This window comes from Cervus canadensis, chromosome 5 (genome assembly GCF_019320065.1).
Source record: "Cervus canadensis isolate Bull #8, Minnesota chromosome 5, ASM1932006v1, whole genome shotgun sequence".
NCBI classification, from domain to species: Eukaryota; Metazoa; Chordata; class Mammalia; order Artiodactyla; family Cervidae; genus Cervus; species Cervus canadensis.
This window is the reverse complement of record NC_057390.1, coordinates 10849297-10876979: the sequence shown is the minus strand read 5'-3', so window position 1 is coordinate 10876979 and position 27683 is coordinate 10849297. Positions and strand designations below refer to the sequence as shown.

Here is a 27683-nt window from a genome sequence, read left to right as displayed (position 1 = left end):
TAGGGACTCTTAAAGGAATGTTTCTAAACTCTTGTGACTTCTTAGAAGGCGTCCATTGAGGAGGTGACTGAAGGAGCCACCTGGTCTGAGTTCAGCCACTAATGGTCCTCGGGGGTCCCTTCTGCTTTCTTCTCACCAGTGAAAGTTGAAAATGGCCGGCACAGATAAAATCAGCATTCTAACTGCCTCCTCATTTATGCCAGTCCTGAGAGTTGGCTTGCAGTTAACTAATTAATAGGAAGCTTCTGCTCCCTGAATCTGAGTTTCAACCACTTGGAGTTTGATGAACTCAAAAGTAGAATGAGGTGGTGGCAGGTCCACACATTGGAGTTTGGCATCCCTTCTTCAAGTAAATTTTTTCTAGTTGTCCCACCTGTATGATAATGATAATCGCTGACTCAGAGTTGTGGGGATGTGTTCAGCTACTTGTTTGATGTTAGAGCCACACAGTTTTAAGCCTAAGCACCTGTTCTTTTTTCTGATTTTAAGACCTGAGGAATCAAATCAGTGGGGGCAACCCCATTTTGTAAAATGGGATGTTGAGCCAGACCATGATGGGAAACTTGGTCTCCATCAGGCCAAATTGGATTGGCTGGCCGGAGCCCTCTGGTGACCAAGCCAGTGAGGGGATGAGCAGGTGTGTGCTGTTCCTGCTGTTCGTGCTGGGCTTGCCCTCAAAGATGGCTTCTCCTGGCTGAGGGTCGGAAATGACCTCAAGGCTCTTTACCTGCAGATGCTGAAAGCTCTGGCGGGGGCAGTGACCCACATGGCCTTCCTCCAGTGATGTCTACTGTCTTGAGACAGGTCTTCATAATACTTCAGTTGGCCTCACTGATGCCATTCAGATCATCCACCTCCTTGCTAACTCAGTGCATTTCAGCTACAGGAAGGTTTGGTGACAGATTGGCAAATGTGGCCACCTACCATTTACTTTCCTGAGGCAGATATTATTCCAGTTTCACCATCTTTTATTGGATACAAAGCCACAAATTCAGATGCCCATTGGAGTCCTTTTAAATACATACGCTCGGGTACATTCGGCAAAGGGCATCTATGGGCGATGTGGAGCAAAGTGCTGGGATGGTGGTGCCTGGGTGGGGCAGAAAAGTGGGGCCAGGGGAGGCCCTCTGGGGGCTGGAGGTACAGGCACCACTTCAGAAACAAAACCAAAAGTTGCTGTGCACCCCTCTGCCTGATGTGTTTGGGGTGAGGAAAGCTCCCCTCTCAGCTCAGGCCCACTGCACCTGGCTGTTCAGGGGGGGCATGGCATGGGGGCCAGCTGTGGAGGTCCCCGCCAGCAGGGTTACGCAAGCCAGGCCTACTGGCGCCAGCCACAGGGCGAGCCTGACCCTGAGCGCTAGGCCCTGGCCAGGGCAGAGCTGAGGCCTGGGCCCCTGCCAGCAGCGGCAGGCGAGACTTGGACTCGCAGCGGGGAAGCCTGCCTGATTGTCGGGGCAGTCTTGGGACTGGCCAGGGTCCCAAGGGGTTGGGGTCAGACTAGGAGCTGGTTGCCTTAGTTGGCCCTGCTATTCTGATCTTCATCCAATCCTAACTAAACCTTATCCTCAGGCAAGGCTGCAGATGAACAAACACACTTGTCCAGGAATAAATACACACACACACATACACACGTTACACAGCAGTATATACAGAAATGGGGCCTGGGAAAAGGCTGGGTGAGAGAGCAGAGCCACCAGGAGTAGGGAGAAGTGCCAGGCCCCTGGGGGAGGGCAGTTCCACTCCTCAGGGACTGATGGGCTGGGACAGATCCTAAAGCATGAGTTAACTCCTCCGGGTGCTTGGGCCCTATACCCGATCCCCAGCTTGTTTTCACCCCAAGCCCACCAGGAATTGGGTCTTTGGCACCAATAGTCACTCTGGAAAGATCGGCTTAGCGCCCAAGAGGACTAGGCATGGGTGGCTCCCCACCCACAGCCCAGAGGACTAGAGACCAGGAGCAGGGGGACATGCAGAACCCAGAGACAAAGCATGGAGTCAAGGCCTCTCAGCAGCAGGACTTGGGAAGGAGGCCGCCTTCCCTCCCCCGGCCCCACCCCAGCAACTGAAGGACTGGCTCAAACTCCACTCTGCCTTGGTCCCGAGGTGGTCTGGCCAGTAAAAGCCATGGTTCCGGGCGGCCCGCTTTCTCTCCCTCAGGGATCCAGATACATCATCTCCTTTGTTCCCTGCCAGTGCTGTGGGGAGGCAGCCTGAATAAAGCATGATGTACTCAAGACAAACACCGCAAGTCTACCAGGTGCTGGGCTGGCAGGGAGGTGGTAAGGACACCGAGTGGCCATCACCCATGGGGCCTCTACACCGGCTGGGTCCACTGGAGCAGGGCCTGCCTTGGTTTGGTCTCCCAGATAGTCCTGTTTTGCATCTCATCAGCTGTGAGATATGAAAGAGGGCTCCCCTTTGGGTGAGTGAAAGATGAGGTGCCCCCCACTAAGGGCTCATCCCCCTGAGGAGAGGCAAAACTACCACCAAGCTGGTGAGGACAGGTGGAAGCCCACACACCCAGCAGTCTCAGGGCAGACATCCAGGCTAGGGCACACAAGCCTATCAGTCCTGGGTGTGCAGTGGGACACGCTGTGACCCATCTGGGCAGGGGCTTGGACCTATGAACTGTGCATCCACCCACACTCAGCTGGAAAACAAAGGATGGGGGACTCGGTGGGTTTCTGGAAACAGCCAGCTCGTGGAGAGGAAAAACTTCCCACCAACAGGTGAGGGGGGTCCTGTTCACCCTGCTGCCCCCAGTGCTGGTGACGCTTAGCGCGGCTGATCAGAAGGAACTTAACAATCACCAGGCCTTTCAGCACCATCTTTCTCACTCGAGCTCGCTGCCCATGCACCCTCACCTTGCCCAGAACTAATGGCAGCCATTCCACTGGGCATCTTCCCAGGGAGGTTGCCCAAAGCCTTGTATTCAGGGATGGAGGCTTCCTGGGACAGAAAAAGTCCCTCAGTAGGACAGGCTCAGGCCAAGCAAGGCATCCCTTTGTGCTTTGTCCAGGAGACAGAGGGAGGGCAGTACCTTTGGTCCTGGGGTCACAGGCAGCAGGGGCTATGAAGGGTGCCGCTGGTAAAGCAGAACAGACACAGCCAGGGCAGCCAGGCCAAGGGGACCTCCACCTCCCTTCCGGCCCCAGAACAGAGGAAAGTTGTGCTTCTCCTTCATGACTCCTGGGGACAGAACTGGGAGGTTAGAGCCAACAGAACCAGTTGCTCTGGGGTGGGGATGCCACACAGCCAAGGCTTCGTGCAGGGCTAGATGGAGATACTGACATGCCACCCTTGGTATTTGGAGTCTTCAAGGTGTAGGGCCAGAACAAGTCACGGGAAGAAAATCAACAACAAAAAGAGCAAGACACAGCTGTGTGGGGAGCCAGGAGAGCTGGATACGCTTCTGAGCCTGTGAGGGTCCCAGCTCTGGAGGCCTTGTTGCAGGGAAACCCAGAGTGGGTCTTGATGTCCTGATGCCAGGTTGCGGCAGAAAAGTTGGGTTCCCGGAAAGGACTGGGAAACTAGAGGAGCCCAGCCCCAGCCAGAACCAGTGCCCTAATGTTTAGGGCTGAAAGCCTATCTTATAGCAAGAGAGAAGGAAACCCTAAGATGGATCCAGATTACTGTTTGAAAGAACTTTCCAAATGGAGGTTGGCAGGACCCATGGCCTTTGTGCCACTGTGGGAGGGCTAAGAGGAGGAACTTGGGAGACCTGAGTCTTTAGAGCCATAGTGCCAGGACCTGACCCTTTGGAAACCGTGCAAGGGTCAGTGAGAGCCCCCATTTGCACTCTAAGCCAGTGATCCTGGTTCAGGTCCCAGCACTGCCCCAGGCAGAAGACCCCCCAACACAGCCCTCAGCCCATGGGTCAGTGGAGACTGAAGAGGGGGGACAAGTCCAATGTTGGGGCTCCTCCTTCTGGGCCCCAAAGTTGTGGCTCCCCACCAAGGCCACATCTTCCAGCAAGGTAACCGGACAAGGAAGCAAACTAAACCACCCCCTTACAGCCTCCTCCAGGGCCCAGCAGACGGCAGCCAAGTGATTCCCTCTCACATAACCTTGGGGACCCAAAGGCCATCAGATTCCTGTCCAAGCACCCAGATTAGAAGTATACTCCTTGAGGACGGGCACCGCTTCCCACTGCTGACAGCATTTCCCAGAGCTGGGACCTGGCCCCTCCAGAGGCTCGGGGTCGGTGGAAGGTACAGAAACAGGTACCTGGTAGCTCAGAATTTAGTTCTGGTGTCACGGGATATGTGGTGGCTGGGAGGAGTCTTGTCTTCTCTACAGCGGTAAAAACTCGAAGTGTTCTTGCCCTGGCAATATCCATCCTTGGGAGGCATGGCCTGGATGTCTTGGGGAGAAGTTCTGGATAGATGTCTTGCCCTTCCAAGCCCACGCCACTACCTCACTGAACCCCCCTACTTCCCACTTTCAGCTGACCACATCCCCATGACCCCTAGGGTTATCCCTGGAGAATATGGACCCAGAGCCCTGGCAGGCTGCCTGAAGGGGATGCCCCGCAGAGAGCTGGGACTGGGCAGGGGGAAGAGAAGGGCCTCTTGGCCAAGTCTGAGCTCTGTTGGAGCAACCCCTCTGGTCTGGGGCCTGACAGAGGCTCCCGACCAGGAGGCTGGGCCTCACAAAGGCGAGGCCTGCCCCAACAGCCTGAGCAGCCAAGGAGCCCCTGGTGGTTATTGCAGATCCTCAGGGCGGTGACACCAAGTGCTGGCGGAGATTCAGCTCTTCGCTGGCCGTGCCTAGAGGGCTGCTCCAGATGGGGTGGGTGGGAGTCGGGGGCCAGCCGTCCAAGCCCCTGCCCTGGAGAGGCAGCGCTCAGGGTCAGGCTTGCGTTCCACCGTCCCAGCAGGAGGACAGGAGACTGACAACCCCTCTCCCAGAAACCAGGGATAACACCACGCCTCCAAAAGTCTAGTCCAGATCAGGGTCCTTCTGGAGGTCCAAAGAGCGTGGCTGGTGTGGGGCTGGCAGGGACCCTGCCGCCCCCAACCCGGGTTAGCAGCCTTCCACCTTGATGTGCAGGATCTTAGAGAAGCCGGGCCTCCGCCGTAGGGCCTGCGGACCAAACCTGAGTAAGTTCCCCTTGGGGCAGGCAGGCGGAGCCCTCCCTTCAAACACCCAGGTCACCAGTCCCAGCCGCGGGGTGCCCTGGGGGTTCTTGATCAGAGCCAGCTGCTCACCTGGAGCTTTGTTACCATGTCCTCAAACAGCTTCTGGGCCTCAGGACTGCTGGGCTCTTTGAAATAATCGGCAATCCCAATCTGAACCACAATGGACTTGAGGTTCCGGCAGATGCCTAGGAAAAGGTGAGTAAGGTGGGGCCCACGTCTGACCTGGGCGAGAGGGCTGTCTTCTCTCCTCTTACCAATTAATGAAATCAGAACACTCTGAGAGACAACCGTGTGCTAGGCGCTGGGAGCAGATCCATGCTGCCCCGGGCTACCCTGGGCAAGGAGACAAAGAGGGTGAGGTCCCAGAGCACAGGTTATGGTGGACTCTGGGAGGACGAGTGGATGATAGCCAGCTGTGAAGGGGTTCCAGCGACTTCGCTGGCAGAGGGGACCGTTGTGCTACCGTCTGGGCATGCGGAGATGAACTACAGGGGCAGAGTAGCTGAGGCACAGCTGCTGGGTCTCGGCCAGCCAGAGCACCGGAGGAGCAGAGGCGGGGAGCAGAGGGCTTAAGGGATTGGATGTTGCCATGAAGTCAGGGGAGGAGGAGCAAGAAGGTCAGGAGGCTGAGAGGATTCTAGAGGTTAAGATTTTGGAGGCCAAGCAGTTAGTTCTGACGGTCAGCCCGGGGCAGGGCCATGAGATTGAAGGGGAGGGAAGAAGAGGATCCTGGCGATGATAAGAAAGTCAAGGAACCTGCAGTGCTCAGGATATGGGGTCCTGCCAGGGGCCAAATGGTCCCCCATGAGGGACTCACTTGGGTGTGTGCAGCTCAAGCTGGGCACCTGCATCCTTAATAAAGGTGGAGGAATCACAGGGAGGGAGTGGGGGCTAGAGGGAGGTAGGGGCCAGCAGAGGCGTGCTGAAGGCTTCACCCTGAGAATTGTCCTGGGGGGCTCACACACATTATCTCATTAATCTTCCCGCCCATTCAGCTTAGCATTCAGCTTTAAAGATGGGGATACAGACTCAAGAGAAGTACAGTAACTTGCCCAAAGTCACACAGCTAATAAGCGGTAAAGACAGAATGGACACGTAGGTCAGTAAGTTCCAGAACCCATCTGTTCAGCCCTGGCCCTCGGCTGGAGGCTCACGTGGGGGCAGATGGCAGATGACGCTGAACAGCCCATATCTCGGAGCACAGGGCAACACAGGCCCATTTGGCTGAACTGAACCATTCGGGTCAGATGCTGGCAGGCCTTCAATGCCACCCTGGCCTCAGAAGGCACTGGTGGCAAAGCCAGGGCTAGAACCCCAGTCAACCTGACCCCAGTGTTGGTGTTTGCTGACCAGGAGCAAGAGGGAGTTGGCTATGCTACTTGCTGACAAGACATGGTAAGAGGCAACAGTGGTACCCCACCTATGTTCCCCATCACTCACTGTTGAAATGCAGCAGGGCCTTGGGGGTTACGGGGGTGGCTGTGAGCACCAGCATCTCCAGGCCCTTCAGGCCTTCCCGGCAGACCTCAGCCGCCACCTCCTGGGTGATCTCCGACACATGGTCCAACTCCAGCACCTGCAGCCGCATGCAGTTTCTTGCTAGGAAGAGGGAAGGAGAGGGGAGGGCCTGCTGACAAACACCCAGGTCACTTCCTGCCACCACCCACACCATAGGCCAAGCCCTGCTATGATTTCACTGTTGCACCCATGCCTGCTTCCCATCACCCCCTACGCCAGCCCCACGGAGAGACTCACCGAGCGATGCCAGGCCCTGCACCCCACAGCCGGCGCCCCCGACCCCCAGAGCCCGGAGGTGGGGCCAACAGCGACCGATCATCTGTAGGCAGCGGTTACTGAATCGCATGGGCTGCTGGCTGGAGAATGGAGTGGAGGGAGGGTCGTCAGGGAGCCCCTGGCTGCATGCCATCCTAAGTCCGCTCCTCGGTCAGGACCCGCCCCACAGGGCGAGGGCCCCACCAACCACCCAACTGTTCAAGTCAGAAACCTGGGATCTTCCCTGACTCCTCCTCCTTCACTTCCTGCCAAGACCTGCAGATTCTGATTCCTCAACAACTCTCCAACCCACACTCAGACCACAATCAGCATTCATCTGATCATGTAGCTCGTCTCCCTGCCAGTTCACCCAGTGGCTGCACTCACTCCCACATTCTCTCAGTCGGTCATTCAACAAAATGCTTCTCAAGTCCTGCCATGACCAAGAACAACAGCTGGGCCAGAATTCACCTGCAGTGCGGGAGACCTGGGTTCGATCCCTGGGTTGGGGAGATCCCCTGGAGAAGGGAACGGCTACCCACTCCAGTATTCTGGCCTGGACAATTCCATGGACTATACAGTCCGTCCATGGGGTCACAAAGAGTCAGACATGACTGAGTGCCTTTCACTCACTCACTGGGGACACAGTGGTGACATATAGACATGGACCCTGCCTCCAAGAGGTATGCAGTGTAGGGGAAGACAAAGGATGCTACCAGTCTGATGTAATCCCATTTGTTAAGATCTATAATCCCCCAATGGCTTCCCAGTGCTTTCTAGATAAATGCAAAAATCTAAATCTCTTAGGCAAGACCTGACCTTGGCCCAGCCTTCCTTTCCACATTCACTGCTTGTTGGGCCCTGCCCACCACTCACAGCAAACCTACTTCATCACTTAACAATCCCCAGCGGCTGCCATGTGCTCTGTACCAGGGACACAGAAATGGACATTCACACCCTCTGCCCCAAGAAACATGAGTCTGGTGTAGACTGACACATAGAGAAATTATTGTAAAATTGACTAGATAGGGGCTAGGACAAGGTGCAAGAGGAATGGAGACAGGGGAGCAGTGACAAATTCTGAGTGTCAGTGATGGGATACTGGGGACCCCGGAGGCAGTGTCATGAAGAGAGTCTTGCAGGGCACACACAGGGAGTGAAAAAGCCTGGCAGTTTGAGAATTCCAAGTAGAGCGATGAATGATCTCACACCCTGGACTCTCTGAAAACCAGCTCTCTTGTGGATTATACACTGACCTCCCTAACTGCCTTTCTCGTGTCAAACAAAGCTGGCTATTTCAGGCCAGCGTTTCTGAACACTCGCTGTGGGCTCTGCAGCCTTTAGGCACACATCTCATCTGAGCCAGCTACAGGCTTAACGAGATCCACAGATACTTGATACCACTTTCACTCTGCAGTTGAGAAACTAAGGCATGACTGGGTAGCCCAAAGTCACACTGCCCGCAAGCCAGGCCATGACCCCACGTCTGATTCTGAAGCCTAAAGACAGACTGATGAATGTGAATCTGTCACCCCAAACAGCACATGGAATGGGCCCAGGTCTGCTGGGTCCTCAGCCCCACTCACCACCCTGCCCATCCCCATCACTGCCTCTGCTCACCAGGGGTGAAGTGGCGCCACCTGGAGGGAGACGATCTCTCTGCAGCCTGCGCCCAGGGCCCAGATGACCTCATGGCCCACTGGGTCTGTGGCGCTTCTGTTGAAAAGACAAAAGCTGGGGCCACCCACTCTGGAGGCCTCTGCTCCTTTCCTTTGGGCTGCAGAGCTCTTGGGTCCCTTTGCCCCAGAGCCCTGCGGGGAGGGGGAAAAGGTATGCGTATGCAGAGCCCAGGGATCCCTCGGGCCAAGGCCTCGCTTCCAGCAGTGGGGACCCACCTGTAGGTGACGGCCTGCAGGGCACGGCAGTAGCAGCTAGCCAGCCACAGCGAACGGTCAGTGAGGATGTTGGGGCAGTGGGAGATGCGCAGGATCAACAGATTTCCCCCCGCTGCCTTCAGCAGAGACTCCAGGCCTGCCTCCAAGCAGCCCCTGGGGATGGCCAAGAAGTCAGGGCACTGTCTGCAGCCAGGTCCTCCTCCGGGAAGCACCCTGACATCACTCTGGGTCTGCAGTCCAGGAGCGGTCCCCCCAGCCCCACCCCATGGCCTCACCGGGTACTCCGGGCATACTCCTCTTTGCTCTCCTTCTTGCCCCGCTGCCGGGGCTTCAGGTTCTGCAGTGTCAGCGAGTGGGCTTGGGTGCACCACTGAGCCAGCATTGCCAGGAACTGCAGGGAGAGAGGAGATATCTGGGTATAATGGGATGTGAGTCTGGTTGGTGGGAGATGGACCAGCCCCAGGATGGGAGGCCTCAGGAGAACATTTCGGGGAGCCAGGTTGAAGCTGGGGTGTGGTAAGGGTTACCACCTTACCAGCCCTTGCAGGGCTAGACTTTGCCAGGGAAAAGATGGGGTCACAGCAAGGGTGACTGGGAGAGCAGGATGGCAGAGAGGGACAGGCACCTTGGAACAGACGCGGGCATTCTCGAGCAGCACCCGGGTCCAGACGGCGGGGTGGCGGGCCACGAAGCGCCAGTCCCGGCAGACCTCGGCAGCGTGTAGCAGAGTGCGTGTGTCCAGATAGGTGAAGATGCAGAACAGGGCTGCTCGCATCTTGAGGATCTCCGGGCTGATGACCTCATTGGAGCGGGAGGGGCTGCCCCTCTCAGCTCGCCGACCCCGCCCACTGCCTCCCTCCGGGCGGGCTGCACAATACCACAGGGTCAGAGGTCAGTGGGGGGGTTATATAGGCGGGGAGCTGGGGTAGGGCAGGAACTGCAGGAGGAATGCGCTTGACAGAACCATGCTGGGGGACCAGAAACTGGCAAGGAGGGACAAAGGGTCTCTGCTTCCCCCTCCTCTGCCTTATCCCCCTCCCTAATTTTGCAAATTAGAAAAAGGTGGCCCTTCCTCAAGTGAACTTTCTTTTTGAGGTCATATATCATCACACAGTCCAAAGTCATCCCCTAGAGGAGGCAACTGAGTCAAGACTGGAGGAAGGAAAGGGTTTGGATAGAAACCGTGCATCTGTGAACAGAATGCAGGTGAGAAGTTGCCCAAAGCAGTCACCAGGCACAGCCATGCTCCCTGACCTGAACTTTCAGCCCTGGACCCACCCACATACGCATGTGGCCTTGTATGGATATGGGAGAGGGCTTGCCCCATTGACTCCTGGCTTCACTTTGAACTCTCAACTCCTCTCCTACGAATGTCACGGGAACGGATCCCCGTGTCCCAGCAGCTCCTGCCCTAAGCCTGCAGGACCCTGTACATGTGGGAAGTCTGGAGCAAGGGGAGAGGCGGTGCAGGAGCCCAGGAGATTTACTGCCTCCCCTGTGTCCCCTGAGAGCAGTCAGCACCACGGAAAACCCGGCCTCTCAGAACCCACCCCCTCAGGACTCACCAGAGAGCCGGCAGCTGCTCACCGGCCCAGCCATGGCAGGCCCAGGGCGGGGGACATCCGAGGGGCCCTCAGCCTCTGACTCGGTGGTTCGGGAGCCCACGTCGGAGACGTCACCTTCCTCCCCTTCCGTGCTGTGTCGACGGGGTCTGCGTTGCCAGTTCTGGATGGCCTGGCGCCGCAGTCCAGAGCTGCGAGGGGGCTGGGCCCGCTCCGAGCCGCCGTTGGCAGCCTGGACCCGCGTGCCCAAGCCCCCGGGGCCGCTGTCCTCGGGGGCCCCCTCTTCTGGCCGGGGCAGCTCCAGACTGTCACTGTCATAGCAACCTGAGCTCTGAGATGCAGCTGGGATGCGACTGGAGGCCCTGGGGTGGGGGGTGGACCAGACTGTGAGGAGCAAGGGGTCCTAGGCCTGCCCAAAAGCTCCAGGCCACCTACCACTGGCCAATGGCAATCCACCCACCCTACTGTCCAAGAGTCCCCTCTGAGTGTGGAAAGGCAGACAGAGGTGACCCAAGGAGGATGAGGGGAGGAGGAGAAGCCAAGCCCCAGAAGGGCCAGCAGACCAGTGGATCTTTCTAGGCGAGGGTGGGCTGTGCGGGGACGGGCCAGGCCCGTGGCTTACCCTGTGCTGGGAGAGGAGCCATGCCGGGACACTGCATACGTGCTAGGCATGGCCGGGCCTGCGTGGTGTTCTCGCTGTGCGCCCCCAGAGAGGGAAGGAAAGGCAGGAGGCAGAGGGGGCCAGAGGATGAGAAGCAGTGGGAGAAACAGGGTACAAGATGGAGATCAGAGATGGGGGAGAAGAGAGAGAAAAAGAAAAACAGTTGGGAGAGATGGACAAGCAGACAGACAGACAGCCCAGAGAAGCTGGCTCACCAGCCCCCTCCCGGTGCCCACCACGCACCCCAGACCCCGGCTTGTGGCTCCTGGGCTCTCATTTGCAGAGACGGGCAGAGGTGAGCCCCTGCCTGAGGCCTGGGGTTGCTGGGGGGTATCTCACTACAGCCTCAGGGAGGGGCTCCCCTATTCCCGGACCCCTACTTCAGGCCTGCAGTCTGCTCATGGGGAAGAGCCAAAGAAGGAAGCACGGAGTATCAGAGGGGGATTCAGGCATGCATGAGGCAAGGTGGTAGGGGTCAGATGTGCAGGCAAAGGAGGGAAGGCAGGTGGGCACTCACCGTCCTGCCTGGGGCCCGAGTGCTGGGCCCAGCACCAGCTCCCCCACCTCCGCGGCCCAGGCTGGCACTGGGCGTGCTGCCACAGCTGCTGCTGATGACTTGCAGCTGCCGCTCGGCCCGGTCGGCCCGCTCAAGGAGCTCCTCGATGAACTGCTGCAGCCGCAGCTTGGCACTGGCCTCCCGTGCCGCCGTCTCCTTCAGGAACTGGTCGATCTGCACCACCTCCCTGGGCCCAGAGCAGTCTCTTACCCCAGTGCCCTGTCCTGGCTGCCCACCCACCCACTGGAGGAGACCCTGAAGAGTAGGAAGAGACGAGGGCAAAGCTGGCAACAGTGTCTGCTCATGGTCACATAGGTACATGCAGAACACACCCAGGAACACTGCCCACACAACAGCGCATAGAGAAATGCATACGTTCACACCCCACCAACCCAGACCCAAGCACATAAACAGACACCCCTGCTCCCCAGAGAAGTGCTCACAGGCATGTTCAGTCACACACAGCCACCTCCTCCCTCCAGAAGCCCAATCAGGGGCACACACAGTCCACACAGCCCAGTAGCCAGCCCCACACACTCATGTACACAAATTCATATAGCGTTCATCCACAGGCACGCACAGGCTGAGGCACAGTCCTACCAACACATTCAAACACACACACATACACATTTTCAGAAATGTTCTCAGATGCAGAAAAGCACACTTATAGTTGCACAACCTCCAGGAGCTGCACAGACACACAACATACTTAAAAGAGACATGTGAGTATTTACTCTCACATGTTCATAGTCATTCATGCATCCATTCAACATGTATGGGCACCTTCTAGGCACCAGGCACCGTTCTAGGTGTTGGGGCTACAGCAGTGAACAAAGCAGAAAAAAATCCCTGCCCCCATGGGGCTTATCACCATGGGGACAGATGACATCTATGTACTTCATAAGTCTACATTTCAAGACCAGAGGAATGAGGATAAGCCCAGCAAAGGCTGAGAGGAAGCCAATAGAAAGAGATGGAAATTCCAGGAGCACACTCTAAGCACACCTTGGGTTAGAAGCCAAGTTAAAAGATATGTTTCAAGGATCAGCTGTGTCAAATGGCTGCCAAGGGGCCAAGTAAGATGATGACTTGGTCTTTGTAACATGAAGGTCATTGATGACACGGAGGATAATGATGGAGGTGGACACCTGATCAGATGGGGTTCAAGTGGGGAAAGAAATCGAAGACAAGTAGAAACAATATTTTCAAGTTTTTCTCTGAGGAGAGAAAAGAATGATACAATAGATAGGAAAAAACCTGAGAAGAGCAAAGGGAAAATAGAGAATTGAGCCTTGTCTTTGGGTTGGCAGAAGAGTCTGGTGTCACAATCAGGAAACAGCCTTGTGAAGGAGGAGAGAGAAGGAAAAGAAAGACTCACACACACGAACGCGGCCACACTGTCATGGTCTCGGAGTCCTGAACACACACCTTCACGCCACTCTTGGCCCCACGCGCACCACCATTACATGCCAGTGGCCACAGGGCCCGTGTAATTCGGCCGCACACACAGCCACACTCACGATGGTGGCGGGACCACAGTGACGCCATCACCGACCCTGGTCCTTTCGCGGACACACCCACCCAGGGGGCCCCTTGGGCCACTCACTGCTGCTTGCGGCTCAGCTCCTGCTCTTTGTGCACCAGGTCCTGCTTGAGCGAGGCCAGCAGCTCCACACTCACGTCCACCTGGCGCGAGAGCTCGGAGGCGCGCTCCTCCAGCTCCTCCTTCTCCCGCCCCAGCCGCGCGCTCTCCTGCCGCGCAGTCTCCAGCTCCGCCGCCTTTCGCTCCAGCTCGGCCTGCAGCCGGCCCACCTGGCCCGCGATCTTCTGCTCCACCTCCTCGCTCAGCCGCTCCAGCCGTCGGTCCACCTCCAGCTTCTCCAGCGCCCGGATCTTGAGGCGCGCCAGGCCCTCTTCGTAAGCCACGTCGGCGGGCGAGGGAGACGCGGGCGAGGCGGACGCAGGCCCGGGGCAGGGGCCGGGCCCGGGCCCGGGCGGTGGTGTCGAGCACGCCGAGGAGGCCACGGACTTGCGGGCGAACAGCTCCCCCAGCGGGATCTCGATCTCGCGGAGCGCGTAGCGCGCGGCGGGCACGAGGCCCGGCTCCGCCAGCTCCTCGCAAGGCAGGCCGGCCGGCACCAGGTCGCCGGGAAAGTGAGCGAGGGGCGCGTGGTGGTGATGGTGGTGCAGCAGGTGTGGCGCCGCGGGCGACGGCCCGACCGCCTGCTCCTTGCCCTGAAAGGACGTGCTCTCGAAGACCTCGCGCCGGGCGCCCGGCACGGCCAGCAGGGCGGCGGGCTCGGGCGCCAGCGGGAAGGCCGCCGCGGCGCCGTCGCAGATGCTGTTGGTCTTGGAGAGAATGTAGAGCGTCTCGTACGTGTGGCTGTACTCCAGGTGCGCGCGCAGCGACGACAGGCTCCGGAAGCGCTTGTGCTCCCCGCAGCGCGGGCAGCGGTAGGGCAGGTCCAGCGAGGCCATGGCCCCGCTGCCCCCGTGGCGCCCGGGCTCCACCGCGGCCGCCCTGGAGGTCAGCCCGGCGCGCTCATGGGGGGACGCGGGCGAGCCCCCCTGAGGAGTCAGGCAGGCTCAGGGCGCTGGCAGCCAGGGGCAAGGAGGCTAGAAGAGAGGGGAGCAAGCCTTAGGAGGGTGGTAGCCCTATCCACCTCCAACCCGTATCCCCCACCCTTGACGAAACTGACTTCCCCAGAAAACACGTGCCCACAAGAGAGGGGCAAGGGGAGACCAATGGCCAGACCTGCCAGAGGAGACTGGCCTGCTCCAGTATCTGCGTGAGGACTGTGCATGTGTGAGAGTGAGAAAGAATGAGAATTCTCTAAGGGGAGGGCGGGGGGGAGGCAGTAGTTTTATTTAAAATGGGAACAACCTGGACATAACCGAAGTGCCCATCACTAGTAGAATGGATAAATCGTGCTATATTCATAATGGGATAAAAGAAAGGGAAAGTGCGGTCGCTCAGTCGTGTCCGACTCTTTGCGACCCCATGGACTGTAGCCTACCAGTCTCCTCCGTCCATGGGATTCTCCAGGCAAGAATACTGGAGTGGGTTGCCATTTCCTTCTCCATCATAATGAGATGTTACCCAGCAATAAGAAGGAACTGTTGGTACATGGAACATGGATGAATCCATTTAATATCATGCTGCATGACAGAAGGCAGACTAGAGTGCATACTGTTGGATTCCATACACATGGAGAACAGACTAAACGGATCAGGACAGAAGTCAGAATAGAGGTTACCTCTGGGGCCCATCTGGACTAGAAAGGGGCAGGAGGTAAGTTTATGTGATGCTGAAAATGTTCTTTATCTTGTTATAAGTGGTGGCTCTACAGGTATATACATAAAGTTACACAGTTTATACATACGTACACTTAAGTTTAGTGTACTATATGTACCAGCTGTATGTATGTTATATCTCAAAAAAAAAATGCTTATTTCCATGTCTTGCAACCACACTCATCAAACCAGCTGGACTACTGGTACCATGCTGCAGTGACCAAGATATCACCTCACTTGACACTGATGATATCAATGTGTATATGTCACTGCTTCTGTCCCACTGTCTCTCATCCCTGCTCTGCCCTTTCCTCCAAGGGCCATGATATTTGTCTTCAGGTTCCTTCTGGCACAAGTCACCACCCTTCCTGGCATTCCACTCCTGGGCACCCTCAGCTCCTGCTGTCGATCCTGCCTCGTCTCTGGCTTCCAATCACCCTTCCCCTGCCTCGTGGGCTCTCTACCCTGTAACTGGCCTTCAGTCACCTCGGCTGTCACTGTGCCGTTTCAAGTCACAGGCCATCTGCTAATCAGACAATGTAGTTGTCATCAAAGGTCTTCACCTACTTGGTCCCTTGGATGATACCACTGACCGCTCCATGTGGGCAGGCTGCCGTGAAGCTGTCCTGTTTGGGTTCTCTAACCTTTTCTTCTAGCTGTCTTCCTAATCGTCCTGTCTTCTGATGGGAGGTATGCCTTCATGCCCTCTTTGCCTCTATCTAGTTCACTCCCACAGTCTGGTTCACTCATATCTTTAAGCCTTACTGTCAGCTCCACCTCGCCATCCTGACCTACTCTTAAGTTCCATTTGCCTTCTGGCTTTACACCTGGGTGTATGGATGGATGCCTGTTCTCTATGCCAGCCCAGCACCCAGTCCTCCTCCTGGCAACAGCGCCCTGCCTGGACATTGGGGAACCATCCTTTCTTTCCCACTTTCTCAGCCCATGTGGTCTGAGTGGGAGCCGGTGGTGTCAGAGTGTGATATTGGCCTGGCCAATCAGAGTCCTGAGATGGGCACAGATCACCTAACTTGAGTCAATGAGTCATTTCTCCAGGACTTCTCTGGCATTACTGGGGAAAGCATCCTCTTTGGGCTCAGCTTTCTAAGTGCAGGGGCAGGCCAAGCTGTGAGGGCCATCTTTGTCTCCTTTGGGAGGAACCTGGCAATGAAGCCAATACAGAAAGGTAGGACTGAGCCGGAGAAAGAGCGATTCCTCACACAGTTTGAGGTCCTGGTCTGTTCAGTTAGGTGAGCCAGTCAATTTCCTTTTCTGCTTTAGCCAGTCTGTGTTACCTGTACCAGGAAAAAGTCCAAACTCAGAAATTAGATTCAGAAATCAAATTTTTTTGAAAGAAGGAATTAGCTGAACTAAACAGGATAGTACCGCTTCGCCTGTCTGCTACACAGCAGCAAAGCAGCCGACTAAACTCTCCCACTGCCTCTAGAGGTGAGCTAGAACTTTAGGGGACCTGTAGAAAAATGTCCAACAAGAAAGAGATACTTTGGCTGGAAGGGGCTCATCTGAAAGCAGAAAGGAAGAAAATGCTGCTATGCCCAGAGAGGCCCTTTCTGCCTGAGGCCAGTAATTCAATAGGGCTGAGAGTCAGATAATTAAGAGCCAGTTCTTGCTGCTAGCTAAAGTCAGCTCAAGCAAAGACAGACAGGCTGGAAACACAGAGGGAGACAAACCTGGAGCCTCACAGGCTCTTGACTCCTCAGGCCCTCTTGAACTCCTCCCAGCTCAACAGAGGCCACCGTGGCTTCCATTACAAGCAGGCTTCCAGGGGGCTGCAGCTTGAGGAAGAAGGGGCAGAGAGCTCTGCCTCTCACCACAGACTAGGAGTTTCATTGTCCTGCGGCAGAGCCCTACTAGAACCACAGAACCATGGTCTCCTGGGACAGGCAGAGCACCAAGATCTGTTGCTAAGAGACAACTCCTCCTCCTCCCCCAACACCATCACCAGGGACTTGATTCAAGAATTATAACTTTCAATGAGGTCTCTGGTTTGGTTAACAGCTCTGGGGATGGCTGAATGCAGACTGACGGAGAGCTTTCTAATGATTAAAGGGATTGTATTGCCAGGAAAGCCCCACAAACCTGGAAAACAAAGGCCAAGGATTACTCAACCCCTGAAGTTTTCCCGCCCCCAAATTTGTACCAATGGGAGGTGACCCCTCAAAGCCCCTTGTGCACATGGCCACAAAGCATGAAGGATAACGCAGGCTCTCAAGACAGCAGAACCAGAGCGGCTGCTAGGTGGGCCAGGGCACCTTGTCCACACTGACTGGTCAAGCTTGTGGTCCGGGCTATGGACCTGTGACCCCGCAGTGTTCTCCCTCACCTCCCCACTTCAACAGGAAGGGTTTTGCTCTTTCATCTATCCGACTTTTCCTCCATTGTTATAGTTTGGCCATAAATGGAAAGACCAGGAGGGGCTAGCTCAATACCATAAGAGACAAGACTTGCATTGGGGCTGGACATAGTAAGTGGGGGGGAACTTGGAGCGTCTCCTTCCAGAGATGGGACAAGTGTGTTTTGAGTTTTGTGAGGGCTAATTGCAGTATGATAAAACAGGAAAATTTTAAATTATATGAGAAGGGGGATCTGTTTAGATCTTGGACAGAGGTGGAAGGGAATGGACATTTGTTGGTGTTGCTGCTCAACTCCAGTCCCCCCTTGGTAGGTACACACCTCAGTTTTCCCTTGGAGAACTATTCCCCCTCTGAGTCAGTGTTGTTTGGCTGACCTCACCGCCAGGCTCCATGAGCTTTTTCAGGGGAGCTCATATGACCTTGGCCTTTTCATCAGTCACAGCTGTCACTTGGTCCTGGGCACGTTTCCTAGGCCAGGCCAATACAGCCCTTCCAGGATCTGTGCAAAACTGGCAGGATGTGAGGCTGGAGCTGCCGGTGGCCCTTTCTGCCCTCTCTTTGGGCCAGGTAAAGAAAAAGACTCCTTATGACTCCCCTGAGCCACAGAGCCAGATGTGCCGAAAACTTTAACCCAGGACTTGTCAATTGCGTGAGGCAGCAAAGATTTTTTTGTAGATCAAATAATCTGAATTGGTTGCCAGGAATGAGGCTCTAGAATAACACAATGACCCACAGTGTCAAAAGACAAACCTTGGACTTCCCCTGACACACTCCCCAGCATCCTTTTTTCTTTCCCTCAACAGTGCCACTCGCAGCCCTGGCCATCTCAATTCTGCTCCCTGTTAACCATCAGGACTGGCTGATTTTTCCTTTGAATGCTCTCAACACAACTGTTCTCTTCTGCTTCATGCTCCCCCCACCCCTGGAAGTGCCCGAAGTCCAGTCTTCGGTCTCACAGCTCTCTAGCATCCTATATGAGGTACCACCAGATGCCTCTGATATGAGATAACTCCTGTTCATGATCTTTCAATGGTGCCCATCGTCTGTCAACTGCAGCCAAATTCCACAGCTTCATGCTTTGGCTTTGATGTAGTCTTGCCAATTTGAAAAATGGCCTGGCTGTTTCACTTGCATTTTTTGGGTTACTAATGGCTGGACATTTTTTCCACAATTTATCAGTCATTTATATCTCTTTGGTGACTTGACTGGGTACTACTTTGCTCATTTTTGTACTGAAGGTTCATCTTTGCTTATTGATTTGTAAAGGCTTTTTATAATATTGATCTTTTGTCATTTATAAACTGCAAATATTTTTTTCTTGTGTTGATTGGCTTTTACTTTTGTTTATAATCTTTATTGACATGCTAAAGCTTTAAAGTTTGCATCAGTAAAATCTTTAGGATTTCTCATTTTGTTGTCATTCTTAGGAAGTCCAACCCTACCTAAGGATTATATAAATAGTTATATTATGTTTCCTTTTAGTAATTTGTGGTCTCCCTTTTTTTTTCAGTCACTCAGTCATGTCCGACTCTTTGCAACCCCATGGACTGTAGCCTGCCATCCTCCTCCATCCATGGAATTCTCCAGGCAAGAATCTTTTGTGGATAGCCATTCCCTTCTCCAGGGGATCTTCCTGACCCAGGAATCAAAGCCAGGTCTCCTGCATTGCAGGCAGATTCTTTACCATCTGAGCCACCAGGGAAGCCCCTGGTCTTTTTTTTAAGTTCAGAACATTTTTAAAATTAAGGGCTTTGAACAAACAACAATAATATTATAAACACAATGACTGGTAGCATACAAATACTTCAGGGTCTGTGGTTTCCTTTCATACAAAGGCGTTTTCATCCATCTAGAAATTTTTGATATGCATAGTGAGACAGGGATTAAAAAACTTTTTGTTATGGACATTTTCACACATATCCCAAAATAAAGAGAATATGATGATAACTCTTATGTACTCATCATCTAGCTTCAGAAATTATCAGCTCATGGCCAGTTTTGTTCATCTGTACACTGTTCTCTGACTTCACACCTCCTCCACCTCCACCACTGGATAATTTTGAGCAAGTCCAAGTTATTGTATTATTTCATCTAAAAGTACCTTAGTATGTATAAGACAACTTAACATTTGTTTTAAAAACTAAATATTAGTCACTTATTATCACAATATTATCGTCTTTTTATGTCTATTAAAACTCAAAAAAGTAGCCTTGAGAGGTAATCCAAAAGATTACCAACTGAAAAGACCAACAAAGTAAATATTCCTCTGGCAAATCTATTCACAGAGAAAGCAAAAGGAAATAAGTGCTGTGGCAAAAAGAAGGATATAACCACTGACACAGAGAAGATTTTTTAAAGTTACTGAAATGCTACCAGGTACAACTCCTGGCCCAAATTTATGAAAATCTGGATTAACTGACTGCTTTTCTAGGAAAATATAAATGATCAAAATTGACTCAGGAAGAAATTTTAAAAACCTGACTAGACTAATGGTTATAGGTAAAACTGCAGAAGTTGGCAAAGTGATGAGGGATATATTATAAGGAGAATGTGGTTCACACACACACACAGCTGCTCAGGAACAGGGTTATTCTTCAAGCACATTCAGTCCAGTGTCTGAGCACCCGTGTTTGCCTGTCTGTCCCAGCTAAGTTCCTTCCTGTGGGGGAATCTCGCCTACACAGCACCTTGCTAGCCAGGCTTCTTGAAGATCAGGGGAAGGTGTAATCCTGGGGGCACAGGTCTGAGTGTGGAGATGCAAGCTAGAGGAAGAATGGGGTCTCTGAAATCCAGGGTCTTCACCTGAGGCCCGCCCACCCCACAGTTTCCCTCCGTCTCCTGGAGCTGAGAAATGACTAAAAATCATTCTTAGGAATATTTCTGCCTAGATTTACCCACCTCCTCAGCATAAGCATGAAGCTTTGCCTGAACACAAGCAAGATGATGGAGGGAGGAGGGGAGAAAAGAGCAAAACAGAAATGTGGTCCATTCAAATTCCATCACAATCCTATATTGTGATCACCTGGACAGAACCATTAGAGAATTTCCTTAGTATTCTTGCCTGGAGAATCCCAGGGACGGATGAGCCTGGTAGGCTACAGTTCACAGGGTCGCGAAGAGCCAGACACGACTGAGTGACTTCACTTCACTTCACTTTGGGCTTCCCTGGTGGCTCAGAGGTTAAAGCGTCTGCCTCCAATGCGGGAGAGCTGGGTTCGATCCTTGGGTCGGGAAGATCCCCTGGAGAAGGAAATGGTAACCCACTCCAGTATTCTTGCCTGGAGAATCCCATGGATGGAGGAGCCTGGTAGGCTACCGTCCACGGGGTCCCAAAGAGTGGGACACGACTAAGTCACTTCACTTCACTTCACTTTGTATTCTTGTCTCCCCAAACCAGCAACCTCTGCAGACCTAAGACTTGCCTCCTTTTTCAGCCTGGCCCTGTCTCTTCACCATCCTTAGGACCTGTTATCTCCTTCCCTCATCTCAAATGTCTATCTCAAGTCTACTTTTAAGCCCAGCCCAAGGTTCTCTTTGAGTAGAAGACTCAATCAGAGGTATTAGCTTTTAAAAAATTTTTTAAATGGCTTTCCAGTATGTGAGTTTCATCTCCTCAAATAAGACCAACCATCTCAAAATGTGTGTCTTCTTTGGCTCTTGTCTACTGTCACATTTTCACATGTTGACTCTGCCAGAAACACTGATAATCTTGCATTGTCATGGCTTCCACTACCACGTGGTCACTGAGAGTTCCTGCAGTGAACAGTATTATTTTTATCTGCTTAGCAAGTCTTCTTCATCTTCTGTTAATAGCAACATCTCATCTTTCTTTTCGATGAGTTTCCCCTTCCTACTCCATGTTGGGGTTCTGACAGGGCTGCCAACCCTAGTAAGGTGGTCCCAGGCCTGACCAATCATAGTACCTGATCTTGTTCATAATGATTCCTCAGGCTGAGCCCACTGAACCCTTCTCTGGGAATTTATATGAAAGACTAAAGAGACCTCCTTTAGTCTTATATGAAAGACTAAAGTCTTTCTGGGATCACATGCTAAGGATGATGAAGCTGTCTGTGGCCTTGTGCAACTTCCACCCATCACAAGGAGAAAACTCATGTATGGTGGGGAAAAAAATGTGGCAACACTCAGAGGGAAGTCGAGTCAAGAGTTAGAGAGAGTCCTCACCCATTTTTGAGAACCTGTGTACAGTTATGCCCAAGACCCACTCATCCCTCTTTTTTCCAGTTATATGCATTAGTACATATCCTTTTTTGCTTAAAATAATTTGGGTTGGGTTAGATTTCTGTCACTTGCAATCAAAAGTCTTAATACTCATATAAATCTGTATTTCTAACCTAGAATCTCTCCTAAACACCATTCCAACATGAATTTATTCAACATCCATTTACTGAGTACCTACCATGAACCATACCAGGTGCTACTCTGGGGATGTTGAGGACACACAAACCTACAAAATCCAATCCTTGCCTTCAAGCAGCCTGTGATCTGGGACAGACTAAAGCATTGGATGGTGCAGTCATGAGATAAAGGCTATGTAGGAGACCGGCATAGAAGAAGTAGAAGGTCCTCTACACTAAGCTTGAGGAACTTGGGGGTTGGGGAACCCCTGGGAGGAAAATGTAAGCTCCATAAGAGTAGAGACATTATCTTTCTCGATCACTGCTATTTTCCCAGCACTGAACAACAGTGCCCACTAGTGCTCCGGAAATGTTTATGGAATAAAGGGAAGGCATGCGTGCACGCTCAGTTGCGTCCAACTCTGCGATCCCATGGACTGTAGCCTCCTAGTCTCTCTTCTGTCTGTGGGATTTTCCAGGCAAGAATACTGGAGTGGGTGGCCATTTCCTCCTCCAGAGGATCCTCCCGACCCAGGGATTGAAGCTGTGTCTCCAGCATCTTCTCTACTGTCAGGCAGATTCTTTACCGCTGGGCCAGCTGGGAAGCCCAAAGGGAAGGCGAAGACTTAATTAGATGTAGTTGAAAGAATGGCCTACAGGGGGCCAGGGTCAGGAAGAAGGCTGTAGGAACACAACATAGAAACCATTAGCCAAGGCAGCAGGGGTGTAGATTGGGAGAAGGCTGGATCTGGGAGCAATTTAGAAGGCTTGATGACAGAATGACTGTGGTGGGTATGAAAGGCGGGAGTCAAGGGTCAGGCTCAGGTTTGGGGTTTGAGGATGTACGTAGATGGGGATGAGGTTCAGTAAAGAGGGGAAATGAGTGAGGGCAGGTTTGCGGGGTAGAGTGAGTTTGGTTATAGATTTCATGAGTTTGTGGTTCCAGTGGGCCTTAGAAATATCTGATACATAGTTTTCAATATAGAGCTGAAAATATAGTTTTGGCAATTGAAGCTTAAAAACCAAAGTGGATGAACAGGACCAGGGAGAGGGTACAGAGAGAGGAGAGCAGAGAGGAAAAGGTGGATCCTGAGAGAGGCAGAGGACGGAGAAGAGCCAAGAAGTTCCTAAGAACCAACAGCAGAAATGGGAATTCTGGCAGGGAACCTTAGCGAGGAGGGGATGTCATGGATGGAAGGAGTATAGAAAACTGGAAACAACAGGAGTTGACCACTCAGGTCAGAGCAGAGGTGGGAAAGGTCCACTGGTGACTTCAGAGAGGGCCACTTGGATGAGCCTGGCTGCTGTGAATTGAGGAGGGGGTGAGGTGAGGATGTGAGTAGACAGTGAGTGGATGCAGAAAGCCCAGCTGTGAAGGGGAGGAGGCTGCATGGGAGAATGACAGACTGTACAAAAGACAAAAAACACCTGAACATATTTAAATGCTTCTTAGAGATAACCTAATTTTAATCTATACCATCACTTCCGCTAGCCTGGAGTTATCCATGCCTCAGACCTGTAATTTATAGCAATTCTTTTATTTTTTTTTAAACTGCTTCTAAGAAGCAGCAGAAAGCAGAGAGGACGAAATGGATGATATTTTAGTGTAGGCAGCTGAGTGCTTAATATGGCTAATAGTGAACTCACACCACAGTACTCACCCTGAAACCTGCTTCTTCCTCCTGTTTCCCATCTTGACCAACATGCTCATTGTCTACTCAGCACCCTGTGTGCAACCCCAATGCCTCCTTGAATTCTCAAGAGTCCCCCTCAGATCTCGTCAGTTGCTGACCTTTGTCAATACTATCTTCTAAATATTTGCCTCTATTTGTTGCTCTTCCTTCAGCCAAGGCCCCAGATCTCCTATCCCCCTCTGTCTGGATGCTGATACCATTTCTAACTGGAGTCTCTAACTCCTCCAGCTTTGAATTCTCATGGTTTCTCAAGAAGAGATGCAGTCATGTCATTCTTCTTCTAATAAAGACATCTCTGAAGGCAGGCCATCTTCTGAGAGGTACAGTCTACCCTGCCTGGCCGGCCCTCAGAGCCGGCTGGAATCTGACCACCACTCAGCTTGCCAGCCCCAGTTGATGCCCAGTGAGCCCTGCGGGGCTTAGCTTCACTGAGAAGCGCCATGTGACATTATATGCTTGTCTCTTGGCTCCTGCTGGTCCCTCTTTCTGGGACCCCCTCCACGAACTGGTGAATTCTGCAGGCTCAGCTCAGATGCTACTCTTTCCATGAAGCCTTCCACCCACTCCTCCAGTTCAAGTCACGTCATAACATGAATCGCTGCTCACCATAGCTCTTCACACATGGTAAACAGGTGTGAACACCTGGTAACATCACATACTGGATGGTCATGGACTTGTTCACACAGCTGATCCTATTCTTCACATACATTTGGAGGGCAGGGGCAATACAACTGACTCATCCTCACACCTTCCACAAACAGAGCAGACATGAGTATATTCTTGGAGGAATCACAATGAATAATGGAGGATGAACAGATTGATTTACATAACCAAAGTGATTTCCACCACTCTTCATCATGGAATGGGTGAATCTGGTTACAATTTAAATCAACCCAGGAATCCGCTTGTGTAACATATTCTTCCCTGGCTCTGCAAGTCACCGCTGGGAGGTCAGACCTTGATGTGTCTTCTCGACACCGTGGCTCTAGCAGAGCTCCAAGGTTTAGGACTTGTCTGCTTCATTCTATTTTATCCACCCAACAAAAAGATGTCAAGTAGAAGGCCCATGCCAGGCACTGAGGACACAAGACAAGATGACTAAGACAGTAACGCTGTCAAAGTGCTTGCAGTCTAACAATCAAAACAGTGAACATTTACCTACTAATTATTCTGGTGAGATAACATGGTTCTCATTTAGTGCTCAAGACAGTCCTGCCAAGAACATAGCATCATCATTTTAAGATGAGGAAATTGAGGCTCAGAACATCCAGACCATGTGTCCAAGACTAGTAAGTGACTGTTACAAACTGCTGCTTTGGTGGCACCCAATGAGCCATGCCTCCCAGCATCCTTGCCCTCACGTGGTCCTCTCCCACACTGACTCAGCTAGGCTATGTGACTTTGGCTGGTGGGACGTTAATCAAGCCTGATGCAAGCAAGGTTTGATAAGCAGTTGCTTAGAGTTTATCCTCTTGGAATAACTTCCCCTGGGGACCCAGCTGTCATGTAGAAAACTTGGGCTTGACTACTGGGTGATTAGATGCCGTGTGTAGAGAGGCACTGTAGGATGAAAGGCCACCTTTCCAGCCAGTCTCTCAACTGTATGCACCTGAGAAGAGCCAGGTGAACCCATAGTCACAGCCGGCCCACAGACCATAATAAATCATAAATCAGTATTATTTTAAGCCCCTGTATACCGGGGAGGTTTGTTACACACCAGAGAATAACTGAAACAGTGACAAGCTAGGAATTGAACCCAGCACTGTTTGACTGACTTCAAAACCACGCTCTTAGTTTCAATACTGTGTTCCTTCTGGTTGGGAGTGGCATGTCATACCAATACTATAATATTTATAGGTTGGCCCATAGTAGCACTCAATATGTTTATGTCGAATGAATGAAAAAGGGTGTGGTGGGCTACCAGAGAGATAGGAAAGTCCACAGAATTCAAAGGCAAGATGGCGGTTACCTTTCCACAGCCATGATCCCCTTTCCCACTACAATTATTCCAAGAACAAATAGCCCCTAAATCTAGAAATATGTGGATATCGCCAAACTCCCTCTGTTTGTCTCTTTCTCTGTTAAATTCAAATCAGGTAAAATTGAGAATTTCAAAGAGTTTGGTTTTGATGGTCATCCCCCTTTGCCCCCAACTCTCCACCAAGCCCCTGGCATCTTTTCTTCCTCCTATGTTGCTTTCTAGACCCAAAAGCTCTTTCTCCCTCTTTCCATATAAAATCCACATGCAGGAAAGCAGAGAAGGTGGAAATTACAGAAATGAGGAAGGAAGACTTGGATATTAGTAGATGGCATTACAGGCCAAAGACATGATACCCCAAGCTCAGTGCTTCCAGGAGCCATCTGCCAGCAGGTGGAGGAGGGGGAGGTAACTGGAGGTGTCCCTGTGGCTGGAGAATAAAGGACTGCCCCCTGAATCCCCCAAGAACACAGAGGCTCTGGCTGTCTCCACCTGGGGCTGTGGCCCAACATCTGTCCCTCTCAGAGTAGTCACTGTCACCTGGAAAAGACCCACGGGGGTCACTGCATCCAGTCCTCTGCTTCTTGGTAGCTCTGACACTGCCTTTTCCGTTCTAAGCTCCCCCTCACTCTCAGGCTCCTGCAAGCATGCACACACCTCCCAAGGTCACACACACATGGCTCCAGCACGGGGATCCCATACCCAGAAAACCACCTGGGTCCCCCACTGCAGACTCAACTAAGGAGAGAGCAGGCCCCACTCCTGGTCACAGGCAGAGGGTGGCGAGCGCTTACGGGCACCGTGGCACACACTGACATGCAAGCAATGCAGTGGGGCACACATATCCAGATCTCTGTGGGCACAGTCACCGGCAGAAGCACCAGGATGTGAGGAAACATGCGTGCACACGCATGCACACCTCGAGACCATCACACGTGCACACAAACCCTCCCACCCTCAGACACCCGCACAGGTGCCCAGCCAGGCCTCAACACCAACCCCCTCCCCCACCCCTTTGCAGAAGCAGGTGGAAAGGGCTGGGGTTTGAGGGCGCTCTTTCTCCTCCCTCCCTCGGGTCCCTGCTCTCCAAGGTCCAGAGTCCCAGTGGGGTTTGGAGCCCGCCCCGCCCCCCAACCTGGCTTGAGGAACGAATGGCGAGAGGGGGGATGGGAAGCCTGGTCTCGAATCGTTCTGATTTTAAGTCTTTATATTAACCCCTTCTTTGCCTCTGGCCTGTTCCAATCCCCCGCGGTCCGGGAGCCTCCCGGGCCTCCAGAGGGCTGTGGGGGAGAAGCAAGGGGAGGAGGCAGCGACTGGGGTCCTCCCTGCCTTCTCTCTAGGAGCGGTCCCGCAGCGCGCCCGCGACTCGCCCTTACCTCCTCCACCCCGCGACGAGGCCAGGCCCCGCGGCCCTCGGCTGGGGGTGCAGAGGCAGCCCCCGCGTGCCCGGGCCAGATGCAGGGCCGCCTCGGGGCCTCGGATCTCGCTCCCCTCCGCAGCCTCGGGTGGCCGCCGCGGCTGGCGCCCCCGCCTCCCTATCGGGGCGGGGGCGGCCAAGCCTCCCAGCCAGTCGCAGCGGGAGGGGCACACAAACAGGGTGGGGGAAGGATGGAGGAGGGAGGAGGGGGCGCGCGGCCGGAGGAAAGGAAAGGAAGGGGTAGGGAGGCGGCGAGGAGGTGGGGCAGAGCCGGCCCCTCCTCCGGGGCGGGCTCTCCTGCGAGCTGGGGAGCGGCAGATGCCGCCAGAAGCGGCTGCGCCGGGACCCCACGTTTTCCGCGGAAGGTGGCTTCGGTGGGGGAGGGGTCCGCGGCGCCGCCCTGGGGGTGCTAGGGCCTCTCCGGCCGAGCTCCTCCTGGGTCCCTGTCTTCCCTGGTCGCGGCACCGCCCAGTGCACTCCCCCTGCCCCAGACACCTCGGTTGTGACTTCTGCTGCCCACCTTTAATTCGAACCTCTCCGCCCTAACCCTACCAGTCCGGTTTGGGCCTGCTCCCACCCGGGGCAAACCCTGGGGTGCGGAATTCTATGGGTCTGGAAGAGGGCCGGCGCGCTGCGCTACTAAGATCTGCGCCACCGGCCCTATGCAGCCGCCAGGGATGCGCGCCTGGGGTGTGCACTCAGCGACTTCGGGTCACAGCCTTCGAGGAGACTGTCTGGCCCATCCCCTCTGGGCATCCCCAGCGACCCAGAGGAACTAGGAGTTCTTCTCCTAGGAGTCTGGCCCACCCAAATGCTGGCCAGACTCCACCAGGTCCCGGGACCCAATCTTGCCCTTGAGGGTGCCGTCTAGGAGCACATGTCCCCCGTCACAAATCCTAGTCGGGACCTGGAGGGGGAAGAAAGGGACAGGAGACCGCTGGTTCCTTCCCACCCACTCCCATCTCAAACTTGGTTAGGGGAG

The 27683-nt window shown here is 53.6% G+C and overlaps 1 protein-coding gene across 4 annotated transcripts; it reads right to left on the bottom strand.

The window, feature by feature from the left end:
* Positions 1–950: 950 nt before the first annotated feature.
* On the bottom strand, positions 951–26929 carry FBXO41 (F-box protein 41). 4 transcript variants are annotated; one of them, XM_043468177.1, is made up of 14 exons: positions 26661–26929; positions 16105–16177; positions 13195–14204; positions 11550–11775; positions 10994–11067; positions 10375–10733; positions 9435–9676; positions 9085–9200; positions 8810–8962; positions 8535–8630; positions 6897–7015; positions 6582–6740; positions 5211–5326; positions 951–5085 (listed from the first exon to the last, which is right to left on the bottom strand). In XM_043468177.1, the coding sequence occupies exons 3-14, from the start codon at positions 14064–14066 to the stop codon at positions 5026–5028; spliced, it is 2592 nt and encodes an 863-aa protein (XP_043324112.1). In that variant the 5' UTR covers positions 14067–14204; positions 16105–16177; positions 26661–26929; the 3' UTR covers positions 951–5025. The 4 variants fall into 4 exon arrangements, with proteins under 4 accessions (XP_043324112.1, XP_043324113.1, XP_043324110.1 ...); XM_043468178.1 differs by lacking the exon at positions 26661–26929 and adding an exon at positions 16574–16661; XM_043468175.1 differs by lacking the exon at positions 16105–16177.
* Between the last annotated feature and the right edge of the window lie 754 nt (positions 26930–27683).